This window comes from Mastigoproctus giganteus, chromosome 2 (assembly GCF_048544385.1).
Source record: "Mastigoproctus giganteus isolate SK-2022 chromosome 2, ASM4854438v1, whole genome shotgun sequence".
In the NCBI taxonomy this organism is placed as follows: Eukaryota; Metazoa; Arthropoda; class Arachnida; order Uropygi; family Thelyphonidae; genus Mastigoproctus; species Mastigoproctus giganteus.
In genome coordinates, this window is record NC_143576.1 from 43,543,227 (window position 1) to 43,567,361 (window position 24,135).

Here is a 24,135-nt window from a genome sequence, read left to right on the forward strand (position 1 = left end):
AAGTGTTAGTATTTAACAGAAATAAATAATAATAAGGCAATGCGGCAGAATTATAACAGACTCTTCCAGCATTTAAGGATCACTTTCGAAGTACAACTGCAAAAAATATTACAACTTAACTAGCACACACAGACTTTAGCACTATTAAATTGAGAGACTCTTCTCCCCCCACAAAGAATTTACTCATAGAGGCGTTATCATTAATTCTGAACAAGCGTGACAGTCCTCCATTAGAATTTAGTGACATAACGAAAGAGATCATGGTTCTATTCCGTCTTCTGATGTGACCCAACGTATCCACTTTGTTTCGACATATTTTTCTGCATCTTAATCTCTAAAATGTTAGCAGCATTAATTTAAACATTAAATAGTTCGTAATTCCATTTTCCCCACATTTTGTCTACACATAGCTTCGTATAATCTTTGCATTTATATTTGCAATTTGTTTATACAAATATAAACTCCTCGCTTTGCAAAATGTTCCAATACAATGATGTTGTGCCCTTTCGTGATATCAGCGGTGCAGTGAAAAAGACTTCCTGCATTGTCAACGTTTCATGTATGTTAACTTTAAATTTAATGAAAACAAAGTGCGAAATACCGCTTAAATTTAATGAGCATTGCATCCTGTCCGCCATCTTGTATCTGAAACCCTATTTCAGCAAGATGACAATACATTAATCACGCTGTGGAAAATCCCATACTTGACGAGGAAGAGAGTTGGCCACTTGAAAATGTCTTGATAAGTACTTTTTTTAGAGTTTATTCTAATTTTGTCAGAATTATAAATATTACCTAAAGAAAATACTTTTTGAAACTTACAAAAGTGGTCTCCGACTACTCGTGATGTGCAAGCTACTTTTAAAAATACAATCCTAAGAATAACGAAGCTTTTCTCAGTTTGTATGGAAATTTGGTTACAGAAGGAGCCGCACATACGAACAGACAACTTTCTGGTTACACAACAGCACTTCCACACACTACATCACTCTAGCATCATAATGTCCAAAGTGTAGGGTTTTCTGCCTTTTAAAATGAATTCAAAAGCTTAAGTAAGGTTTCAAGTATTTCAAAGGCAATTCAAAGGAAAAAAATCATAGGAAAGCCCTTCATAGGGCTGATGACGCAGTTCGGCATCACTACAAATTCTTGAGGACCAAATGGTCCTCAAACCACTTCTCATTGCGCGCATAAGCTTATGTTTTGGCGCCATACGTTGAATTTACGAAAAGATATTTTATCCGAGCCAGAGCACCCTACTCATTTTCTCAAAAATTCAAGTTTCATCGCCTTAAGAATTTCGGACTTTCACAAGCATCTAATTTCAGGCACTGAAATTGCTCGAAAACAAAGAAGTCAGAGGGCGTTAACTTTTACCATCACCTCTTATATATTTGGGAATCCTTCACGTTTTAATACTTCCCAGATCTACAGGAGGATCTTTGTCGCATCCACTCAATCTCCAAGCTGCAGACTAAACGTTCACCTGCTTGGAGAATTTTGTTTACCTCCTTACTCTAGGCTCTTACACGCCATAACACGAAACAAACAACCAATCAATATTGTATGCGGCTCGAAGTCTTTTTGTTGTTTCTATGGTTACGGCATATCCGAAAAGTTTACGCTGGTTTAAATATAGTACAGTTTTCTCGAAGGCGAGAAAAAAAAAAAGAACAGAACTAAGTCAAGAAAAATAAATAAATAAAAGACGCTTGTTTTCCCTGAAAATTTCATTACAAATCGTGAAAGAGGAATCTTTTCATCACAGCAGATACTCCAGCAAGCTTTCACAACAATCGAGGTTCAATGGAGTAAAGAAATGATTCGTAGAGATCTAACTTCCACAATAAGCTAGAAGTCATGTGAGAATTAGCATTCCGGTAATTCATAAAGGCTAATAACGACAGCTACGCGATGTGCCAACAGCCATAAAAAGGCACTTGGCTCTTCCTCCCATAGAGCGAGAGAGATAAAACGAAGCAAGAAATACAGTGCACAAGAGGTTAGTCTATTGCCTTGTTAGTTGAAAGGCGATCGAAGGCCCGAGTGACTAAGTTGCTCCCTTTGAGACTACGTGTTTCATGCTCAACCGCTTTTGATACTTCCCTCTCTGGGGAAACAATAACGGACAAATACATTACACACTCAATAGTGGGCGGCAATGAAGGTCTTACAAGTGACAGCAATAAGCTACTGAACTGTCGTCTGGTGGCGCCACCGTCTGCCCGCTACATCGGCCGTCGTCGACTTGTTCGCGCCTTCACCTGAAGTCAGTTACTGGAGAGTTAGTGGTGTGTACGGACGTGCGCGTGTTGCGTTCCTGGATACCATCAGTCACCCTCTTTCACACTTTTCCTAATCGGGATGGTTATCGTTGTCGTGGTGCTGGCAACGTTCTGCAAAGGTGAGAAGCACGTTTCTGCCTTTATTGATGTTAAATATCAAATATTTTTCCTTTTGTAAAATACTGCGTGCGATAATCCTTTCGTCTTTTCCTTCCGCAACCTGTTATTTATTAACACGCCCCAAATACAAGATGGTATCTGTACCGCGGAGTTTTTTGATCACGATAAGAGCAAACTTTCTAGGTTGCTTACTTTTTGTTTGTTTTCCTAAGGCAAATATTGACGCTGTCTCGCTGTAAACTGAAAATGTGCGAACAAGGCCAAGCAAACAACTATGTATTTCTGGGTTTGAATGTTTATCCGATTTATTCGCAGATAACATTTGAAATATGCGACTCTGTTCTGTACGTACGTAAATAATCATATTCAATTAGAACAATGAATACGATTATTTTAAAAATCCTGAAAAGGATTTTATTATGGATTATATCACCTTATAAACTAAAATAGAGCTCAAGGCGTACCAATATTTCATGAACAGTAATTGTGCATGTGTGGGTGGATTTGTACTAGTTCTCTAACGCTTATTTAGAAGTTTAAAAATATCTAGGCTCTTAAAACGAAAGAGAGAGATCATCTTTCAGTGTTTGAACCATGTACCACAAATAATGTGTCTTCGTTTATGTTGAAAATAACAGCAATATTCCATATTACTGTTATTTTCAACATAAACTTCTAAACTTTAACGACAGCAACAGTGTGAACAGTTAATAGATGTGTTTTTCCCCCTTTTTACAATAATCAATGCATATATTCTGAGATATAGATTAACTATAACAGAAACAAGCTTTATTTTTGTTTGTTTTCCAACAATTCTCTCCATGGATCTGCGGAAGATATGTAACATTATCTGAGGACTTCCAACGTAATATTATATGTAAAGTGAACCTATATTTATGTAATAGCTTTTTAACTAATTTGCGTAGCAGACTTTTAAGCTGTGTAGATGCGAAAAAATATTACTGAAATATCTACTCTTTTCTAAAAGGCAAATGCACAGCTCGGACTAAAAAGCCCGTTAGCATATTTCATCGACGTGTAATGAATGAAGCATGGCCGTTTTTATTAAGCATCGCTGGACGATGGTTATTTGTTGAACACAGGTTATCCATTTGGAGAGGCGAGGCATTAATAATGGTCCATATCTGTTCATAGGAGGATGGCAACAGAATGGATCGAAGAATGTATCCCTTAAAATCTTTGTTTTGTTTCTAGGTTAATGCTCGTAAAAAATGAAATACTGCTTTCCTCAAGCCGACTCGTATGTATTCTAGATAATTAAGTGCAATGCTTTCGATGGTGTTAGATTCAGAGTGTGAATTCGAACTTAAAGTTTATGATTACAAGGGTATTGAAATACAGGATGTATTATCCCTGTTTCTTCATAAGCATATGAAAGGTGCAGAGCAAATTCATGGTTAGCGCAACAAATTGGGGAATATCTACATAGGAAAATGTGCACATTGGGCTTAACAGAAAATTACCAGAGTTTTATTCGACATAACGATTCTCTCTGCATTTATGTTCCTAATTACCTTATCTACTGTAGGGATTAAGCATAAAGCAATATTGCAATATATCATTAATAAAAATAATTTTGCTGTGAAGAAGGTTCTGTAAAGTCGAACAGAACGAAAAAAAAAAGCATATCTTCAAGGTTTTCAAACTTGAACAACTACGAATGGAAAGTTCTCTCCACAGATAAAAAGTGACTTCATTATGATGTTCACTAATAAACACACCGGATTCTTTTAAAATTGCTACTGAGACCATCTTTAATCTGGAGTCTTAAAAGCTTGCGATGCACATCCCAAGCTTTTAAGACTCCAGATTAAAGATGGGCTCAGTATTATAGAAGATATAGATTATGGTACTTGCTGATAAAAACCATAGTCTGTTATTGCTGATCACATTTGGAAATGGATTCCCACAGGAGACGTTGGTGCTACACAAAAGCAGAAACTTATTCTCAACTTGCACCAGCACTTTAACCTTCAGGAATTCTAATTGGTAAATTGTTTATTCATCGATTATTTATGCAAGAATTTCGAAAATGTATACCTATTCAGTGAAATCGACCTGGCAACCCAAAGGTCGCGAGTTCGAACCCGCCTCGGGCTTGGATCAGAGTAAAATGCAAAAACTTTGGGAGGTGCATTATGGCCACAGAAGCCGATGCGCCAACAACTAACAAAAAAAAAAAAAAAAAAAAAGAAAGAAAAAAGTGAAATCGGCGATTTGAAATCGACTGCCAATAATATATCGTATTTAAGCAGATCAACGAAATTCAGTTGTATGTGGTTCGATACGTTGAGCTTGACTACTTTCAACGGGGAGGTCATCATTGGATGCCAGAGGCCGATGCAAACGCCAAATGGAAACGCCAGTGGTGCTATTAACAACAGAAGAAAGTTTGGGCAGACCGCATAAATGGACAGAAAGAGACTGGAGGACGCTGAGCAGAGTAGGGCATAGATCCATTAAGTCCTCATTGCGTACTGTAAATTATAAATTAGAAGTAAAGAAGGCCGAAGTAACCGATAGTATTACAAGGACAATAAATAGGGAGTTGCATCGCATCCGATTTTAAGAAATGTTGCAGCACATAAACCAAACATCATTGCACGCAAAGCAAAGCGTTGGTATGATTGGAGCAAAACCCATTGTAATTGGTCCCTGGAATACAGAAAGCTATGTTATGCAGTGACGAATCACGGAAAACGTGATTCGTCACTGGCTGTGTTTTAGATGGCTGTGTTTCAGTCTGAAGAATGCTGCACAATGTGATTTACCAGAATATATCATCCACTGTGAAGTTTTGCTGAGATGCTGTCACGGGTTGGGTTGTTTCTCATGGACTGAGCTTGGACCATTGGTTCTCGTTCCTCGAACAGTAACAACAAAGAGCGGAATTGTCCAGAATATCGATGTACCACATCGATATTCTGGACAATTCCGCCTTTCATACACTTTGGCAGCAGTATAGGAAGAACGCTTTTCTATTTCAGCATGACAATAAATCACGCCACAGTCTGTAGTCACTTTGTCTGAAGAGATAGAGATGCTAAAACATTAACTGGCCTGCCCATAACCATACTGAATAGCTTTGGGGTGAACAGGAAAGTCGGCAGCTGGCTAGGCCAACAGCGCCCGCGTTCAGTAACTGAATTACGCTGCGATGAAGGAGGAACCGAAAGATCACCTTCCTGTTTTCAAAAATTGGTTCGACAATAAGATTGTGTAATTAAAACAAAAATTGTGCCACCACGTTATGAATATTGTTTAAATAAAAGTTCCTTTAAGACATACGGGCACCGGGCTACTTTCGGCAATACAGTTATGAATATATGACAGCATTTATGGCAACAGAAACCAATATTTCATGAGATAACAGTTACATTAAAAACAAATTCCTGCTCTAGAAAGATTTCTTTGGGACATTATTTATATTTCGGATTTTTGGGTAGTCGGACGTTGGGACTTCAACTATTTAAATCGACATGAGATTATTTTGAACCCGAAATAGAAAAATACCGCTGGGAGAAGCCAAGAAATTCATTTCTGGGCGAAATTTTCCTAAAATGCATTTGAATCACTGGAAGGAAAAAATGTGTTTTCTTTATTTAAGAGTACGATTAAAAATGCAGACTCCTGGTATTCCTTATTTGTTTCCTTTTAATGGTACATGAAGTCATTCAAAAGGAGCTATTTCAGGCAAGAATTAAACTGCTCTTGGTGGAAAAGCAACGTGAATCCCATTTCTGTCGAGAACAATGTGTTTTAAATAGTCCAAATAATTGGATCTGAAATTCAATTGCACTAAGATCCTTTTGACTTTATTAATATATTTTCGCGAATTTTGACTTTATTAATATATTTTCGCGAATTCGCAGTTTACGAAATAGTTTTAGCTGTTAACTTTCTATCGCTTATAATATTAATATGAAGTTTCATATACTTTTTGCAGATCCCGATGGACCGCCTAAAAGAGCTTGAGAAACTCTAGTCAAAATTAAAAGATGATAATCTCAGTTCATACAGAATACCGTTACGGTATAAATCCATTCTGTATAAGAGCATGCAACTCAAATATCGGTTGCCACTATTCATCTGGAAACAGGGTGAGATTGTTGGCAAGCATAAGCCGCGCTTATTAATATGACCAGAGAAATACATGCGTGATGGAGATGTGGTCCCTAGAACTGGCACATGACGGAAATCGGGCTTTAAGTATAACATGAATTACTCCCTGGGGCAGGTGACAGGTCACGCAACAAGGTGAACGCTACTGCACTCTGCCTGCCTCTGAATGCTACAGTAGCGAAGTGTATATATTTAATGAGTCCCACTCAGTGGCCTCTATTATGCTATATGAAATAATTGCCTAAGGCCGACAGAGCTGGCGAAACTACCTGCAGTGTTAAACACTTTAGTACCAGCCGAATGCTCATCAACCTTGCATCGTTGCCCTACTCTATCATGCTCGCTTTCATAAATGGACGTACAGCATTTTATTTATGATGCGAATTTGGGAGCTATACTGTGCAGTTTACATTTAGCAACCGATGTCATGTTAACTATCCATTTTAGGTTATAGAGCTGTGATTCGAAATCACTCAACTGTAAAAACAGAAAACGATATTTAATCAAAACTATAGATAGAGGGAACTATACGAGCGCTGCGTAACTGTTAGCACTAAGGCGAACGGCCTTGCTGATATACTTCCATAAGTGTAATTAGAACGGTTAGTGAAATATATGTAAGAGGAACCCCTAGAGTATGTCTCTAAGCATTTATTAATTATAAATAAAATTTAGTAAAGAGATGTCCTGTGAGAAAATGCGACGTTGTATTTCAACTTTAAACCATGGGTTACCGAATGTCGTTTATTCTCGTTTAGTTGGAACTATCTGATGGGTATCCACTCAGAGTGCACACTGCCCTTCCAAAGGTATTTCGAACATTTATGTCTTCTTTAAAATTATGATTACGGACACCATCCAAAATGTATTATATGTACAATAGCCATCTTCGATTTAGGCTGTTAATACCAATTGAATAAGGTAATAAAGGGCATAAGTTTAATAGTGTAGTGGCCAGACCGATTTCCACCCATATACAAAGATTTCAGTTTTCGGTGCCCGTCGCAGACCGGAGGAAGATGTAATCAGTTTTTCACTCGGGGACCGAATTAACCGATCTCTCTTTTTTTTTTTTTTTTTAATCCACATAACAAGCTGCTCTATTATGAACACACATTATAGACTAATACCTAAAATGCGCACAGCAACAGGGAAAGAGGGGAGGGGTTGTTCTTCAGGATACAGAAAACAGAGATAAGCCAAGCATTATTATCACCATTGCTGTACACTGATTGGTGATAGTAATAGATGCACAAGACTAGCTGGTGAATAAATGAATATCCCTGCTTTCTTTTATCGCATTTTATGTGCTTTTAATTTAAGAGCCTAATGATGGGGCAAGTTAAGTTTAGTTCAATACGCTGAAATTACTATGGTGGGCCAAATGTAGCGAGATATCCTTTAATCTGTATGATACAAGATTTGAATAAATAATATAACTATGAAAATACGAATATTTTATTAAAAGATTATAATAATCAGAAGGTAATGTAAAAGGGGTGTCCATCAGCTTCAATAATATTTTTGGAAATTCTCTAATAACTATTGTCTTTAGCAAGTCTACGGTCCCTAAATGACATTCATCCTATTTAGATAAACTTCCACACAATAGCAATAATAATAAAGATGACACATTTCGTCGATGCCACCTGTTCCTAAAAACAATCCAGCACATCACAGCAGGATGGAGGGCAATCACCAAACGGGACACGAGTAGATGAGCAGGATAATACATGAAAGCTAGCGAAAAAATACCAGTTGATTAAAGAAATTGTACCTTGATTTTTTAAGGAGTCCTTATGTGCTGTAATTTAATAACTAGATCGTATGTATAGCTTAGCTTAATTTTCTCACCTCATGGTACCATGAGGTGAGTGCTGAAAATTAAGCTAAGCTATACATACGATCTAGAAATTGTACCTTATTACAAGTACGGACCTCAGGCCGTATTAGAGACCCTACTCACAAACTATGCTGGGACCGAGCCATAAAAACGGACAAGATGGTCCCGCACAACAAACCACACATAACCGTCATCGATAAGAAAGAAGTGGCTACCTGCCTGATCGACACAGCGGTGCCCGAAATCAGCAACCTCAAGAAAACCCAACGAGGAAAAGATCAGGAAATACACAGACTTAAGACAGGAAGTCAAAGAAATGTGGCATATGGAACAAATAATGACCATCCCGATCACCGTGTCAACTACCGGCATGGTACCATAGGCCTCCGAGAGAACACTTGCATGGGACTCCAGGAAGCCGGGATCCTGAACACCTGTAGAATAGTAAGAGAGTTCCTCGGCCAATAGTAATAACAATAATAATAGCAACCGGACACAACCAACCAACCATGCACTTAGTACCAGTACCCGTTACGGGAATGAATAATCCCATAAAGGAGAGAAAGGTTTTTATTTATTATTTTTTAAATAGTAATAATAACAATACTTTGCAGAGTTAAATATAGAAACCTTGGCGACTTTTCAATAGTGCCACAATGGCCTTTTTACTTTCCAGGAATTTTTTCATCTAAATATCATTATATAGTAAGGTTATAATGAGAAGATAACATTCTACATGTAATACATATCATCCCCTTGAAGTCACGGATAAGTAAATTCATTAAAATGCTCAGATAGGCGGTTACACCTACTGTACGATCGAGGGGAAAAAGGTCAAAGAATTCTGGCGATCAAAGTTCCTCCCTAGAAAATCAGGGAAAGTCAATTTCTCTTTTGAATATGGACAGTATTTAGCTTTCCAGTATACAAGAATTATGGCGATTGACAATTACATCTAATTTTAAAACCACATTTTCAGGGCCAATAATTTGTTTGGAGCCGAGGGGAACTGTTGTAAGCATCGATAATTGCACCAAACTCCTCCCAATTACACAGTGTACTTGCATGTAATTGGCAGATATAATGGGGGATTCATGATAATCTTTAGTTTGTTGGAGTCGACTTTCCCGAATTCTCATTATAGCTTTCTATATTAGCTGCATTGTCTTCGTTTCAAATTGTCCTTAGTCAAAATCTTGTAAGATCGGCCACTTTGTTCATATTATCAGGGATTTGTGTTCTTTTGTATACTGCAGATCTTAATGGTGTTGTAGTAGCATTTGCTTACAGTTCCCACCACACACAACCTTTTCATTTTAATCTTTTTGCATATAATTCGTTATTTGTCCTTTCTCAATAGATATATATATTTTTTCCCCCATTACTCCAGTCAATATCTTAGTTTCCTGAAGTACAAACAGCAGATATCAGTTCATAAATTGGAAAACAAATAAGACTTTCAGCTATATTAAGAATGTTGTCTTAGGGTATTAGGCGTATCAGCGACTAGACCATATTGCACCGTATATATTATGTCTATAAATTGTGTGTGTTCTGTGGTAGATTTGCTAGACAAAAAACTCGAGTTTCCGGGAGGAAACATCATGCTACCCTCGCCTCGGACAGACTAACTCATCCACATTGCGAAAAAGGCTCATTAAAATTCCTCGCGTCGCTGACTGGGTTCGAACGCAGTTCTTTTCCACGCGGTATGGGAAGGATGCCGATTATACCTATTATGCTACTCAGGAGGGCTACATATTAAATTCGTCTCATAAGACGAATAGTCTTCCTTTCGTTTAGCAGTGACAAAGTTCAAATGGAGTGAATTTGTTCTCTTTTAAGAACAGCATCAAACAAGGAAACTTAATAATGAGGTTTCCGTTGAATTCATGGGTAATCCGATTAAATATTCGAAGAGCCGTCTCTCTCGCTAATCCACAGAGGAGGAAATGAGTAACTATACGCGGGTCAGTTTGACCATACTGGGGGCGGGGGACATCACGGTGTCTACGGTGAAGAGTGAATTACAGGAACATTTTTAAGTAAATATCTTAAGTGAATCACGACGTGACTGCTTAAAGGAAAAATATTGCTTACCCAACCTGTAATGTGATGTGAATACAGAGGATTTTTATACGCAAGAAAAAACTTGGAAATTTTACAGGTGTTCGTTAATAAGTAGGTCGTATTTTTAGAATCGATTCAGTATCTAAAAACAAAAATGAAAAAAGTTAATGCACACACGCGTCCATTTCTAAATTGTTATGGATATATGGCTGTTTGAATTTTAAAAAAAATGGCTATGTAGTTTTCATTCGTAAAAAAAAATAATAAATAAAAACAAGCATTTTATATGTGTAATAAAATATTTATTCAAACAAGCTACATGGTAAACTAGGTTCTTCTTGTTATTTTAAATTTAAAACTCCATAGCTATTTTTTTTTAATTTAAACGACCATAGCCTTGTAACTGTTCAGAATAGAACACTGCTTGTATAAATTTATTATTTATTTTTTTTTTTCAAAGTCCAGCCGGCATGTTTACGAAACACCTATATTAGACTTTCGCAAACTACCTGACGTTATCCCACATAGAATGTTTCCGTACAAGCTATACCATATTAGGGTTTTATTAGTATCATTAATTTATTTATTTATTGAAGAAGGCGGTCCCAGCCAGCTTTCTTTGCAACCCAACCATCTATTGCAATACTGTACAAGTTTTAACGTAAGATATACCACCACTAGTTGGTGGTATATTTTACGTTACAACGTTAGGTTGAGGTTAAGAACCTGAGGTTGGTTCCGGAGTGGATAAAGAACAGTAAGCATAGAGCTGCTATTAATGATTATTTGTCAGAGTGAGCCATGGTTATAAGTTGACCTCAAGAAGGCTCAGTGCTAGGGACACTCATTTCTAATTTTATTTAATAATATCGACGTAGGGTAATATACCGATATTTGCAAATTATACGGAGATCGAGAAGATTGTGAACAATGCAAGTTATGCTTAGCTCCATAATTGGAGATGCTTCATGGATGGTTAGAGATACGGTTGTTTTAATGGTGTGAAACGTAACGTTTTGCATTTTGAAATCACACAAAAGGGTGTAGAGTCAAATTTTGGTATTATAATAAAATGAGATATGCCAGGAAGGAGCACAATACCTTTAAGTGATTTACTGTACCTTTTCATCTAGGGAGAAGGAGATTGGACTCGTTCGAACACAAACTGTTGGCAAGAGATCATTACAGTACAACTAAATTAGCTAAAATTGGCTGTATATTCGATTCGACATAATCAGTATTCCGTTGCAGAGTAATATTTTTAAAAAGGACTCGTCAGGGACTAGTTACATACGCAAATAGTTTCTCCCCTCAACTATATATATAATAAAACAGTTTATCAGTGGAATACTAATAACAAGCATTTACCTCCGGAGCGGCTATCGCTCGTCAAGTGTGTTACATTAGTTACAAAGTAGATTTTTGTAAAAACAACAACACGTGACATTTTGCTTCCACTAGAGTTACACTTATGATAGCCAACACTGCTAAGGGATAAACTAGACAAAAATATACACGAAGTGATAAGCGATTTATGGAGAAATCACTTGACCTCACCTCGCTTCTGCACTATGATAGGCCGCACAGTTTTCTTTTGATTTAGTTTTTTAAAAGAATGATAAATTCCAGGGCATCAGAAATAAATACACGGCAAAATTATGACTGAAGTAATGGCCACCAAAAGAAAAAAATATGAAGTTGACGAAAAGTTAAAGATTATCGAAAGAGTTGAGCAGCGGAACAAAATGCAGTATATTTCCCGGGTGTGGAATTCCAGAAGGGACGATCCGCAGTTGGATGAAAGAGGAGGAAAAACTGCTTTCATTTGTAGACTTCGTATAAGATGCAGTAGGCCTCCAAAGAAAGAAAACTAGACTTTGTGACAACTGTGATGTGGACCAAACTTATACAAATGGTTTATACAGAAGCGCAGTGAAGGAGTATCGATAAATAGAGAAATTTTTGAAAGCACAGGCGCTTAAATTTCGCAAGCTACTTGATGGACACGATGACACATTTGAAGCTTCTGAAAGACAGCTTTGGAAATGGAAAGCTCGTCATGAGGTATCCCAGGTTAGTATTGTAGGCTACATGCATTTCGTGACATTACAGGTCAATGAATTCACAGATGAACAGTTGTACAACTGTGTCGAAAGAGCGCTGTACTATGAACTTCTCCCCGAAAAGTCACTGAACATTAAAGATGCACCCAACAGAGGGGGGCATCAAAACTAAGGAAGTGAGAAATACTGTATTACCCGCCCAAACAAGACTGGAAATCCCAAGCTAATGCATTGTGTATCGGCAAAAGTCGAAGTCCCCGATGTTATGTTATCTGTGATTTATGAAAACAGCTCCAACGTTTGGATGACGAGTAATATTTTCGCTTCATGATTTGAAACTGGGATTGTACCAACCGTGAAAAGCAACTTACTTTCCATAAAAGTTGAAGAAAAGGCTCTGTTACTCTTGGATCACTGCCCAGCTTATCCTGCGGCTGATGTACTGAAATCAAAAGATAGCAAGATCAGTGTGGTGTTTCTGCCATGGAACGCAACTGCACTAATTCAGCCCATTATTCGAATATTCAGACCCTGCTACGTGTTGAACTATTCCCTAGTGTTGTGGACTCAGAAACTCAAGTTTTAGAATTTCTGGAATAATTAACACTGAAAAACGTTACATACAATAATAGATTAGCGTGGGAGAAAGTAAGATCAGCAGCAATTGAAAATTTCTGAAAAAAAAAAAGGATTGGAAAAGAGGACATCACTAATAATAACCTTGATTTAGCAGCATTTTCAGAACAAGAAGCAAAGGCTCCTTGTAACGTACTTCCAGTCTTGGAGCAAATTACCTGTATGCTTGGATTGAAGTAGACGCAGAAGCTCCAGTTGCGCATTTCCTGAACGAAGAAGAAATCACAGCCTCTGTGAACAGTGGAAGCTCGAAACCATTAATGAGGTGATGGCGTGGTTAGAACACCAGAGCGATGGTGAATACCTTCATTTATTGCATTTGAACGCTATTAAGAATTATGTACTAAAAAACGCTGTCATCATCTGGCATACTAAATTACATGACTATTTCAGAAGGGATGCGTAAAATGTAAGCCCATAACAGTATTGTGTAATAGTAAAATGTAATAGGAATGGCATAATCTTTAAATTTTATGCCTTTTACTCTGTATACTTATAAAACATTACTTAATAAATAAATTTATTTACTAAAGTGTATTAAGTTAAAAAAACCCAGAAAAATGGTATTTGTTTTCGACTATAACGTGCTTCACATTAACTTGGGTATCAAAGTTGTCTGACACTCTCGTTATATCGAGGATGCACGGCGTTTAAGTATGGACGTTTTACCTAAAGAAAGCTAGAGCTTCTTGAAAGAGTTCAATGATTGGACTAAGAAAGAATTGGCTAAGAGAAGAAAGAATGGGGACAAGGAATTTGTCATATATATGAATACGATGACGAAGAAATCTAACCAGATCTTGCCCTTGTGCACTGGATGTCGGAAAGTCAGATAACCAGCTGACGTTGCAGATGAATTGAACAGGTACTTTGAATTGTTATTTATTGATGAAATATCCTTCATGCTGAGAAGAAGCAGTGCGAATGAAGCTGAACCACACAAAATTACTGTTTTCGTAATTACAGATGATTGTTTATTTAAAAACCTTTGAGCATAAAGAGAAGTAAGGCTCCCTGAGTTGATGATATATATTCATCAACATTCCTGTAGTTTTGAGGGAGACGGCAAGGGAGTGCATTGAACCACTGACCTTAATTATGAGGGCACGTTAGGCTCGGAGGAGATTCCTTCGGATTGTAGAAGTGCCAACGTATCGCCAATACACAAAGGCGGTTCTAAGGGCGAAGTTGTCAGGAAAAATCTTAGAGGCAATGATTAATCCATGAACATTTAGATAGATATGACATTTTGAAGGACACACACAACATGGCTTTGTTAAGGGAAGGGAAGTCATGTTTAACTAACTTTATAGGCTATTTTGACACAGCTGCCCATGAGCTGGATTTAGAGGACAATTTCGATACAGTTCATTTGGATTTTTACAAAGCATTTCACTCTTTCCTCATGGCAGGTTACTGTATCAGCTTTGAACAAGTTGGGCTTACAGGTAAAATTCTAAGATTGTTTGCTGGGTGGCTGCAGGGCAGAAGGCAGGGGATTGTGATTAATGGATATTCTTCAGATTGGCGTAACGTTAGGCGTGGGGTTTTTCAAATATCGGTTCTTTAATCACACTTGTTTCTCACTTTCATAAATGGCATCGACGAAGGGAACGAAGGCGTGTTGTCAAAATTTGTGGATGACGTAAAGATTGGCAGAGTCAATAATGATCACTATCAAGCACGCTCCTTTTGGATAACTTCAAAGATGGTCAGAGAAGGGCAGCTATGTTATAAGGCTGCTAAATGCAAGGTCTTACACTGTAGGAATAACAAGCCACAAATAAATTATATACTTAGTGGGGTTGAATTAAAAGCAGCGGAGGAAGAAAGGGATCTAGGTAAACAGACAGCCAGGAAAGCCCATGGTGTCCTATCGATGGTTTATCGAACGCTATCCTGTGGAGATAGGGAGGTCATAATCGCACTGTCTAAAAAAAAATTCTTGTTTATATTCCGGCAGAACCACCAGGTCAGTGGAGTCTACAACAAATCAATCAATACAAATATTAATCGTATTTAGCAGTCATGGGCTTGAACCCCGATCTACTCAAGGAGTGCAGTAGCAGCGTGTGCTACTGCACTAGCGCTCCAATTGTAAGACCGCATTTGGAATACTCTGTTCAAGTATAGAGACCTCATCTGAAAAAAGACATTGAGCTTGTTTGAAATGGTCCAAAGATGGGCAACTCGAACGGTGAGATCGGAAGGACGACCGTATGAGGAAAGACTACGGTTATGTGGGCTATTATGTTACCTTGGCAACCAGGCACCTCAAAGGTGACGTGGTTGAGGTTTATAAGGCTCTGAGAGGATTAGTAAAATGAATGAAAGTGGAATTTTCAGTGTTGTAGAGAATTCCAGAACTAGGGGCCATAAATTCAAATTTCACGGGTTGAGGTTTAGATTAAATTGTATGAAGTTTTCTTTTAGCCAGCGAGTCGTTGATTTCTGGAACAAGAACCTGTGTGAGAACGGCAGCATATAATTTGTGTTTTATTATCTACTCGGTATTTTTTTGGCAATGACTTCCTTGCACTATATGGCGAATTTCTCTAGTAGACAGCGAGTCTCGCTATGAAAACAACCTGCCATGATAGACAGCATACCCCTATAAATATATCTACACCACATGGAGAAGCTGCTTTACAGTGAAGTCGGCGTTAGGAATCATACGAACGGCAAAACGATCACTATAACCATGAATCACTATAACTGGTCTGGCGAGACAGCAACAGGACACCCATATGAGGAGAGCCTATGAAGATGTAGGTTATTACAGAAGTCCTAGCCTAGGCATCGTGGGGAAACTGACTGAGATCTGTAAATAATTTGTGGGGAGGTCGATAAACAATGGTGCAAATTACACACTGAAATGGGCCAAAAAACGACAAGGTACAAACGCACACTATCAGAGAAAACTAATTTACTGAACAGGAAAGTTGGACCAGCTTGTCGTCGATCACTGGAATAAGCTGCCTTCTTGATTGGGCGAAGTTGACAGCGACAGAAAATTAATTAATGTACTATTTTTTGAAGAAAACAAAAAAAAAAAAAAAAAAACACCGGCTTCATCGCATGTTTTGGATTTTCCTATAACTGTTTTTTTAATGCTTTTAGAGAAATGTTGCTCCATAGACCACAAATTGTTACATTGTCTTGGAGGCCTAAAGAATATAATTCACAGGTACATAAAAAAATTGTAGGCGAATGAGCCGTATATATCTGCATTGCCCACTGTGTTGCAAAAAAGCAATGAACTAGTATTAAAACTACTTTCGAATAAACTGATACATCGTTTGTTGTACAATGGGCAATGCAATAAGATCCATATCTTCTACCTAAACTCGATTTGAATATGGTACACCGAGATTCGTCACTCCATTGAAGGGTTTTTGGCAATTTTATTGACCATCTACGGCATTACTTGCATCACGTAAGGACAGACTGCTGATTGTGGTTGGCGATGTTCGGCTTATGAGCCGCTGCTCTCAAATTAGTTTGCATAATCGAACTAATTTGGGGTCCAACATGCATCCGGAAATATTTGTTTTCATAGATACCGAACCTTCCCGGCTGCATAAGGAACTTAGAAAGGTGTATAAGGAAGACGTATGACGCACACAAGTTACACAACCTAGTTGTTCTCATCATGGCCGATTTCGAGAGGGGCGTTTTTGCCATAAGTCATACTCTGGCTTGTAGATTCGTCCAACTGCTGACAGCCTATACAATCCAAAGTGGACCATTATTGATGCTATCATGAAATGGGGCGGCAGAACAGTTTCATGATGTTATCAGGAAATGTGACAGTACCGTTCCAATCCAGCAACGCACAAGCAAATAATGGAAGATCACTCCACTTGATTAGAGGTTACTCGGAAGAGCAGTATGAAAAGTTCGCCAGAACATACTAGGTATTGCCTCCACATCCTCGATTATAACGGTAAAGTGGTGACGCATAAGGGAAACACCACCAACCGCAATCAGCGGTCTCGCCTCGCATGATGCAACGGATGCCATAATTGGTCCACACAACGGAAATCAGTTCTATGGAGTAGCGAACTGGACATGTGTTTATGTTATGTTGAGTGGTTCCTAAACGTTAATTCAATCTCGCTGCACCATATTCCGATCAGATGGGTGAGTGCAAACGTAGAGGATGTCTGAAATATTTCTGCATCTTCGAAGATGAAGTTTGGAAGCGGTGTAGTTATGGTATGAAGTGTTTCCTATAGTATGCACTATGTCATTTCATGGTTACTGCCGGAACCATGAAAGTCGAAGCCTACCTTAACATTTTATGTAATTCCATATTACCTAAGGATGATTCTTTCGTACAAACCAATGTTTGTTTTGGGCAAGATAATATAACATGCCATACCGCCGGTACTGTTCGAGAATGGTTCATGGATGTGAATGGACAAAATTCCTGAATGGAAGGAACTGAATTCAAATGTGAACCCTATTGAACACCTGGACGTCGGACGAATCGGTAACTCAACTGGTTATTGGTCCAATAGGAGGAAAGAGGGACTATATTCGTTACAATATATCGTACGTTGGTGGAAGGCCTACCCAGGAAGGTGGATTGTGTCCTATCGGCCAAAAGGAATACCAAAATACTACCGAAATGATTGACACATTGGTGTCAAAGCGAAACCGATAAGTGCTGGCTATGAATACGTTTTGGAAGGTTGCGTATATTGACTCAGAGTACTTCTGTTCTGGGGGGGGAAAGAACAGTTTTTTTCCAAAATGACTACTACTAAAAATGGCCTTATTAGCATGGGCGGAAATTAAGTCTGAACAAGGGTAGATACCTGGATTCGTTGGACGAGAAGTTTCGCCAAAAGATTATTCTCGTGATTTGTGCATTGTTTCTGATGTTACTACAATGCATAAGATGCAATGACCGTGTGCATCGTAGGGATCAATAGCTCCCCGCTGTAATCATAATGGTTTACGACCGTTATTCTTTTCCACTATGAGAAAATACTTGGATGGATTCGATTCCCTTTCTCAGTAGATGCTCAATAGCGCTTCCGTAAAGAAAGTTATTTTGTGGCATTTCATGGCACCGTGGTTGAGTTATCTCTCTCTCTCTCTCTCTCTCTCTCTCTCTCTCTCTCTCTCTCTCTCTCTCTCTCTAATATATTCGTGAAAAACAAAAAACATGCTGTTTCTTTTATGTTTCACTATAGGATGTGATACATGTCGAACTGAGATGAAGTCTCAGTGCTAATTAATATTCTGGAGATGAATGTTGATGAATCAAGCAAAGTTGCAAGACACTCTGAAACGAAGTTTGCAGTAAAAATTCCCATTATCATAATTCTTTCATGTTTTGAGATAGTTCAGGATTGAGAAATTCAGTTCGTTATTTTAGGCCTTAGAACTCAACAGATAAAAAATAATGCATCACTAGCACACACACACATACTTAGATTTATGTTTTGTTTTCGAAATGCTGCTGTTTACCTAGATTATTAACGAAATGCCAAGTCTTCGTATGGACTTCCGTTTGATTGTAATTATTATTTTTCTTAATCTTTCAAAAGGATTTTCACCTTTCTGTTTCTATTCTGAGAAAGAGTATGAAAAGGATATGTCCAAAACTAAATAAGATTTCTACGAATTTTATTATTCCCGTTATTAATTATTGTATCAGCTGAATTCCAGTAGAAGTCCTTAGTTCAGCTGTCTCGATTTCATCAGTATAATCTCAGGACCAAGTAGCCCAAGAGATTATCTTGTACATGCTAGAGTAAATTTGACGTTATTAATTACCAATTTGCACGTGTGGTTGTCTTTCGTTACTAGAGAGAAAGATGGCAAGGCTGCTACAATCTGCTTATCAACAGTGGAATGAAAAATCTTCTCTAAGCCTCTGCACGTCACACGAGGTGATAGACATTGACATAATCTGAAATTTGAGTCAGCGGCTTTAATGGAGAACGGGCATCTAACGTAACTTAATGCCAAAGCTACCTTATCGAACGAACCTCTCAAGTATACCAAGCCGTGGCTTCCTCTGAAAGTTTTATTCTTTTCTTCTTCCACCCCCCAAATCTTTGTGTTTTTTTCCTCTCACAAATTCTGCTTTCTGACAAATACAGCTTTAAACATCACTGTGTACTAAACTGTCTAGTATGAAAGCAGGAAAAAAAGATCTGGAATGACATTTTAACAAAAATATCGCCGAGAAAATTCTCAGTAACGTTTCTGGAAGCAAAAGAAGTCGTGAATCCGCACATTAAATTGAAACGATAAGGTTTAAACGACACTAAGATTACTCGAAATACCATCTTTATCTGGAATGCCAATGCAATTTTGCCTGAAACAAACAAAGGTTTCATTCTAACATCGCTTTCGATATATAAAATCCAACTGGTTCGAAAGAATAATAAGTCGATAATTCTTTCCAACTGATATATATATAAACTACTCCCAGATCTCTTTTTCAGAAGTTGTGAATCGTAGAAGCTGAACTTTATTTCTCTTCTTTGTGGGTTAAAGAAGAAAGTAGACTTTTCGCATTCAGTGCTTACGAAAAGTAACAAGAGAAATTTAAAGCATTTCGTATCACTGCAAAATTTCTAAGAATTTCCAAATATTGAGGTGAAATAATAATAGTATATTTAAATTATATACCGAAGTGCATCCTTCATTAGAGGTAATTTAAACAAATTTCCCACGTAGTTAATTTCCGATAAAAGAAAATTCGAGCTCATTTTTAAGATCAGCATTTGGATTCAATACAGATATCAAAATATCATGAAAATAACAATTCCCCATTCATTTGTATATGCTTCTGATACATTGAATGCAATATTAATAATGGGTTTCTGCCTCAAGTCTTTTTCTAAGAGTTAATATAACATGCCGTTTATGATGGTTGTACGGCGCAACGGAATCTTAGGTCATACAATCTACATGCTATGCGGGCTGAAAACTCTGGATCAACTTGCCATGCAAAGCAACACATACTCTATTTTAAGGATCTACCATCGGACTGTATTTCAAAAACATGGATTAAACAAAATCGCATTGCAAGCACGGTTACAGTGATATTAAAACCCAATGGAAAGATATGCTCAGTGCCTGTTCGTTGGTGAAAAAAATCCCATGAGCAGCAATTTCGTGCATGATAGTGCTTATTTTTTTTTTTTTTATTTGTGATATTTGTGTAGCCTTAACGGGAAAATTTTCTCAAAGGCTCTTTTTAAAATGTTATTAATTTGCAAGCAAATAAAATAAAAATTAATACATAATTTTGGGAACCAATTACTAGTATGACTCACAAAATGCGACTCCATTTATTCATATTTTAATTTATGGGAGTTTAACGTCCAACATCTCTCAATGTTTCAGTTTTGATTTTAGTTAGGGCCAATCCAAACCGGCTAAATTTATCGGATAGGTTCCTTCCCCCCCCTTGTGGATGCTGGGTTAATACATTCGCTACACAGCTTCGCAGTAGATAAGAAATATAGGCGAACTCTCCTTAAAAAGGCAGTAAAATCTGCTCCTGAGCACTCTCCCATGAACGCTATAGTAACAGCTCTCAATGTTCCACCCTTTCTGGTGCTGTGCTGAGATGACTTGCGATCTAAGTATCACAATTCGTGAGTACCTCTGATTCACCAGAGATAAACTCTGCAAATCTGTGCTCAGAACGGGATTGTGTAGTTTGTATGTTTGGTTCCATGATAGCTCCAAGAGTAAAGTGCTAATGTACTGTGGTATTGGACCCTTGCCACACAGCTTCTCGCTATTCTTCTGAACTGTTTAAAGGACGCTAACCAAGATAATATTTGTATTTACTTCCTAATATATGTGTGTGACGGTATGAAAGAAAAACGGAAGAAAGAAGAAATGAAATTAGTACAGCAAACATCGGTGGCTGAAAAGCATTATCTATTACGTGTTGCGAAAACATAATTTGAATATAAAATAAGAATATGGCGGTCGTGCGGCTTGCCAAGTAAATGGCGAATATAAAGAATACTAGTGCGTAACTATAGCAACAAACGAAGCAGGGGGGGATAAATGTAGATAAAGACATTGCAGAAAGAATACGCTCTTAATATAACTTAGAAAGACTTCCTATTAATAAGAAAAATAAATAATATAAATTTACAAAAATGCCAATTAATTCAAATTTAGCGGCTCCCCCCCACCCTTGATGGTACCAGGTCCAAACTGTGTGAAATATTACTATAAACGGAAAACGAAAATAAACTACAGCAATATGACTACACGGTGAAAATAAAATAAAACAGACCCACCACTGCGTCCGATCTCTTCAGACGACCACAAGGCCAACAAGGGCTGGAGGAATCAGAGCATTTCGAATATAAAACAAATCGATCCATTGCTGACCTGATAGATGCACTACTCAATCCGCCAACGGAATACATTTGAATAAAATACGCGTACATAAAAAAAAAAACTATGTAAAAAAAGACTATATTTAAATATTGGTTTCTTCATTACTTGAAGAGAAAAAAAAAATATATATATAGACATACTCGTATATTGCGCGCATATCTTGCGTTCTTTGTCATGAATTCGTTTACTATAAAACATTTTTTCTGAAACAAAACTTGCTTAGATTAATTCATGCTGCTAAATACGTAAGGGGAAAAAATGACATAAAAAAGAATGGGTTTGTCAAATTTTAGTAAGCGTTCGTATGTCTCTTAAAATGAATATTATAATTAAAAATGCAGGTGAATAAAACAGGTTTTTCTCGACCACACCCCATCGCTTGACTCCATTGCGTGTGAAAAATCATTTGAAGTGTTCTCGATAAACTTCACTACTGGGGGGGATGGTAATCTTGTATAATTACAACCAAGTCCCAACCCTCTACTGTTTTTTGTTTTTTTTTTTAATTTCAGACCAAAGAGCTCTTGAAGTCTGTGAATGTCGTTGTTCTGATATATCGTGCTGATCGATGGAGACTGAATTAAAAATAATTTCCTGTGAAATGAGAGTTTCAGGGCACGTAGCTCACACTGAGAGTAATTAGTGGGCCGGTGCCAATAGTGACACAAAAACATGGCACCACAACAGGGTGGTGACACATCCTCTAATGCGTGCTACACACAGCAAAATGCTCTCAGCTTTTTTTTTTTTTTTATTATTTTTTTCCATTTATTTTAGTTTATATTTTTTGCATGATCATCTCGTCAACCGAGATGCATTCATTAACTGGAGAACCTCTTTTTTAATAATCGTACGCAATCCTTGTATTGTAATTAATGTAAAGGATTTATGCTGCATTAAGCCGAAGGTACAACAGAAATTCTGCATTAATTACAGAAGGTACAACACAAAATTCTTGGGGAAAGCCGAGATATACAATAAAGTTTACGTTTGTAACGCACATAGCGTTTAATCCATTTATCCGCTACTAACCAAATAACAATCCTTTCAAATATATGACAAAATATTTCCTCACTCACTTGAATTTGCTTTCAGGTGTACACGAATGCCCGACAACTAGCTACTCTCCAATTTCCGAAGAAAAATAAATTTTTTTGACGTTAAAAAGGATTTTACTGGCGTTATTCCAAAAATTTTGTAACGAAAAACCGTCATACGAAAAGCGTTACGAAAATTTATTCCAGTCTAATTTATTTTCTACTGGACAAATTTACTTTTGCACAGAGCTTCATTTTAGCTCTATACTAGAGGAAAAACTTTCAAACCTCTGAAAATTGCAGTAGTTTTTCCAAGATAGTCGAAAATATGAACACGTGATCAAGAACATTTTCTCATGTAATAAACGGGATAATGTGGACGTATAGCATATCGTTGGAATGCTAAGGAATTTAGAAATCGAAATATCAAGGTTTTAAGATACAAAAACTTTCGCAAACTGGGAAATGCGTTAATTGGAAAACTCATCTGGTTTCAAGTCACTTACTGTTTCCAGACTGAATGTAATTTTTTCTTTACAATTAAACTGTGAGGCTGGAAAATAATTCTGCACTTTTATGAGAACAGTCTTCAACTGGGACATGTCGTCAGATCTTTCGATAAATACTACACGTAATGGAACAACTATAGATGGTGTTTTTAGTCGTGAACTCTTCAATGTAAAAATTATATATCCTACTTTAATCATCACAGACCAATACTTTCAGTAACCGATATGTAATTATTATTAATAAAATAAAAACATTGTTATATTATTATCCATGAATTTTATTAATATCCTGAAAAATAAACGTTTTTAACGCCTAACGATGACTCTTAAATGTAAAACACGTTAAATATGCTACCGGCAGGACACATTATCTACCTGATACAGAATGTTTTTTAATTTTTTAAGATTAAGAGACAGGCGACAAAAATCTATTCGCAGTTCACATAAGTATTCAGCGATAAAAGCATGCAAAATGTATTATTATGACTAGATTTATTAGGCATTGATGGTTGCGAGGATGTGACTAGCTGTTGTGTGTTTTCTCTCCTTCACAGATAGAGCACCAGACACAACTGCTTTCTAAGAATTCTTTTCTTCTCTGTTCTACCCATGCGCTCGCATTAAAACACCGTGATATTGCTGTCATATTGCGGGATCTGCTTGATTAGAGATATTCTCAGAAGGCGGCGTTCAATTACCCAGATTTATTAACATTCCGGAGCAGTCTTGCTAGTGTGCTGCAGAAGAATTACATTTTACCGGAGATGTTGCTGATCTACTGCAGATTACTCTGTTAGGACAGAAAGGATATAGCAGGTTTTTTCATTTCCCAAATGAATATCGTGGAAAACTTGTCCAAATTTAATATGCTTAATAATCTTCAAGTAAAAATTATTTATTTAAGTATATTTTCGAGGAACTTATGCCTGTTACATTAAAATTAAAAATGTCGACAGGGAACGATGTTGATGGTTTTTTTCACCAAAGCAACTAAGACTAACAGGAGTCCGTGTATTTTGTCTATAAGTTGAGTGT

The 24,135-nt window shown here is 37.3% G+C and overlaps 1 protein-coding gene across 1 annotated transcript in view; it reads left to right on the top strand.

Annotated features, from left to right (window-relative positions):
- The first annotated feature begins 2,328 nt into the window (after positions 1–2,328).
- The window catches only part of LOC150089285 (uncharacterized), a 612,288-nt gene continuing 590,481 nt past the window's right edge, over positions 2,329–24,135 (top strand). Inside the window, exon 1 of the mRNA XM_090389933.1 lies at positions 2,329–2,404. Within this exon, the coding sequence (XP_090246059.1) occupies positions 2,365–2,404 (40 nt within the window). The 5' untranslated portion in view covers positions 2,329–2,364. The remainder of the gene's footprint in view (positions 2,405–24,135) is intronic.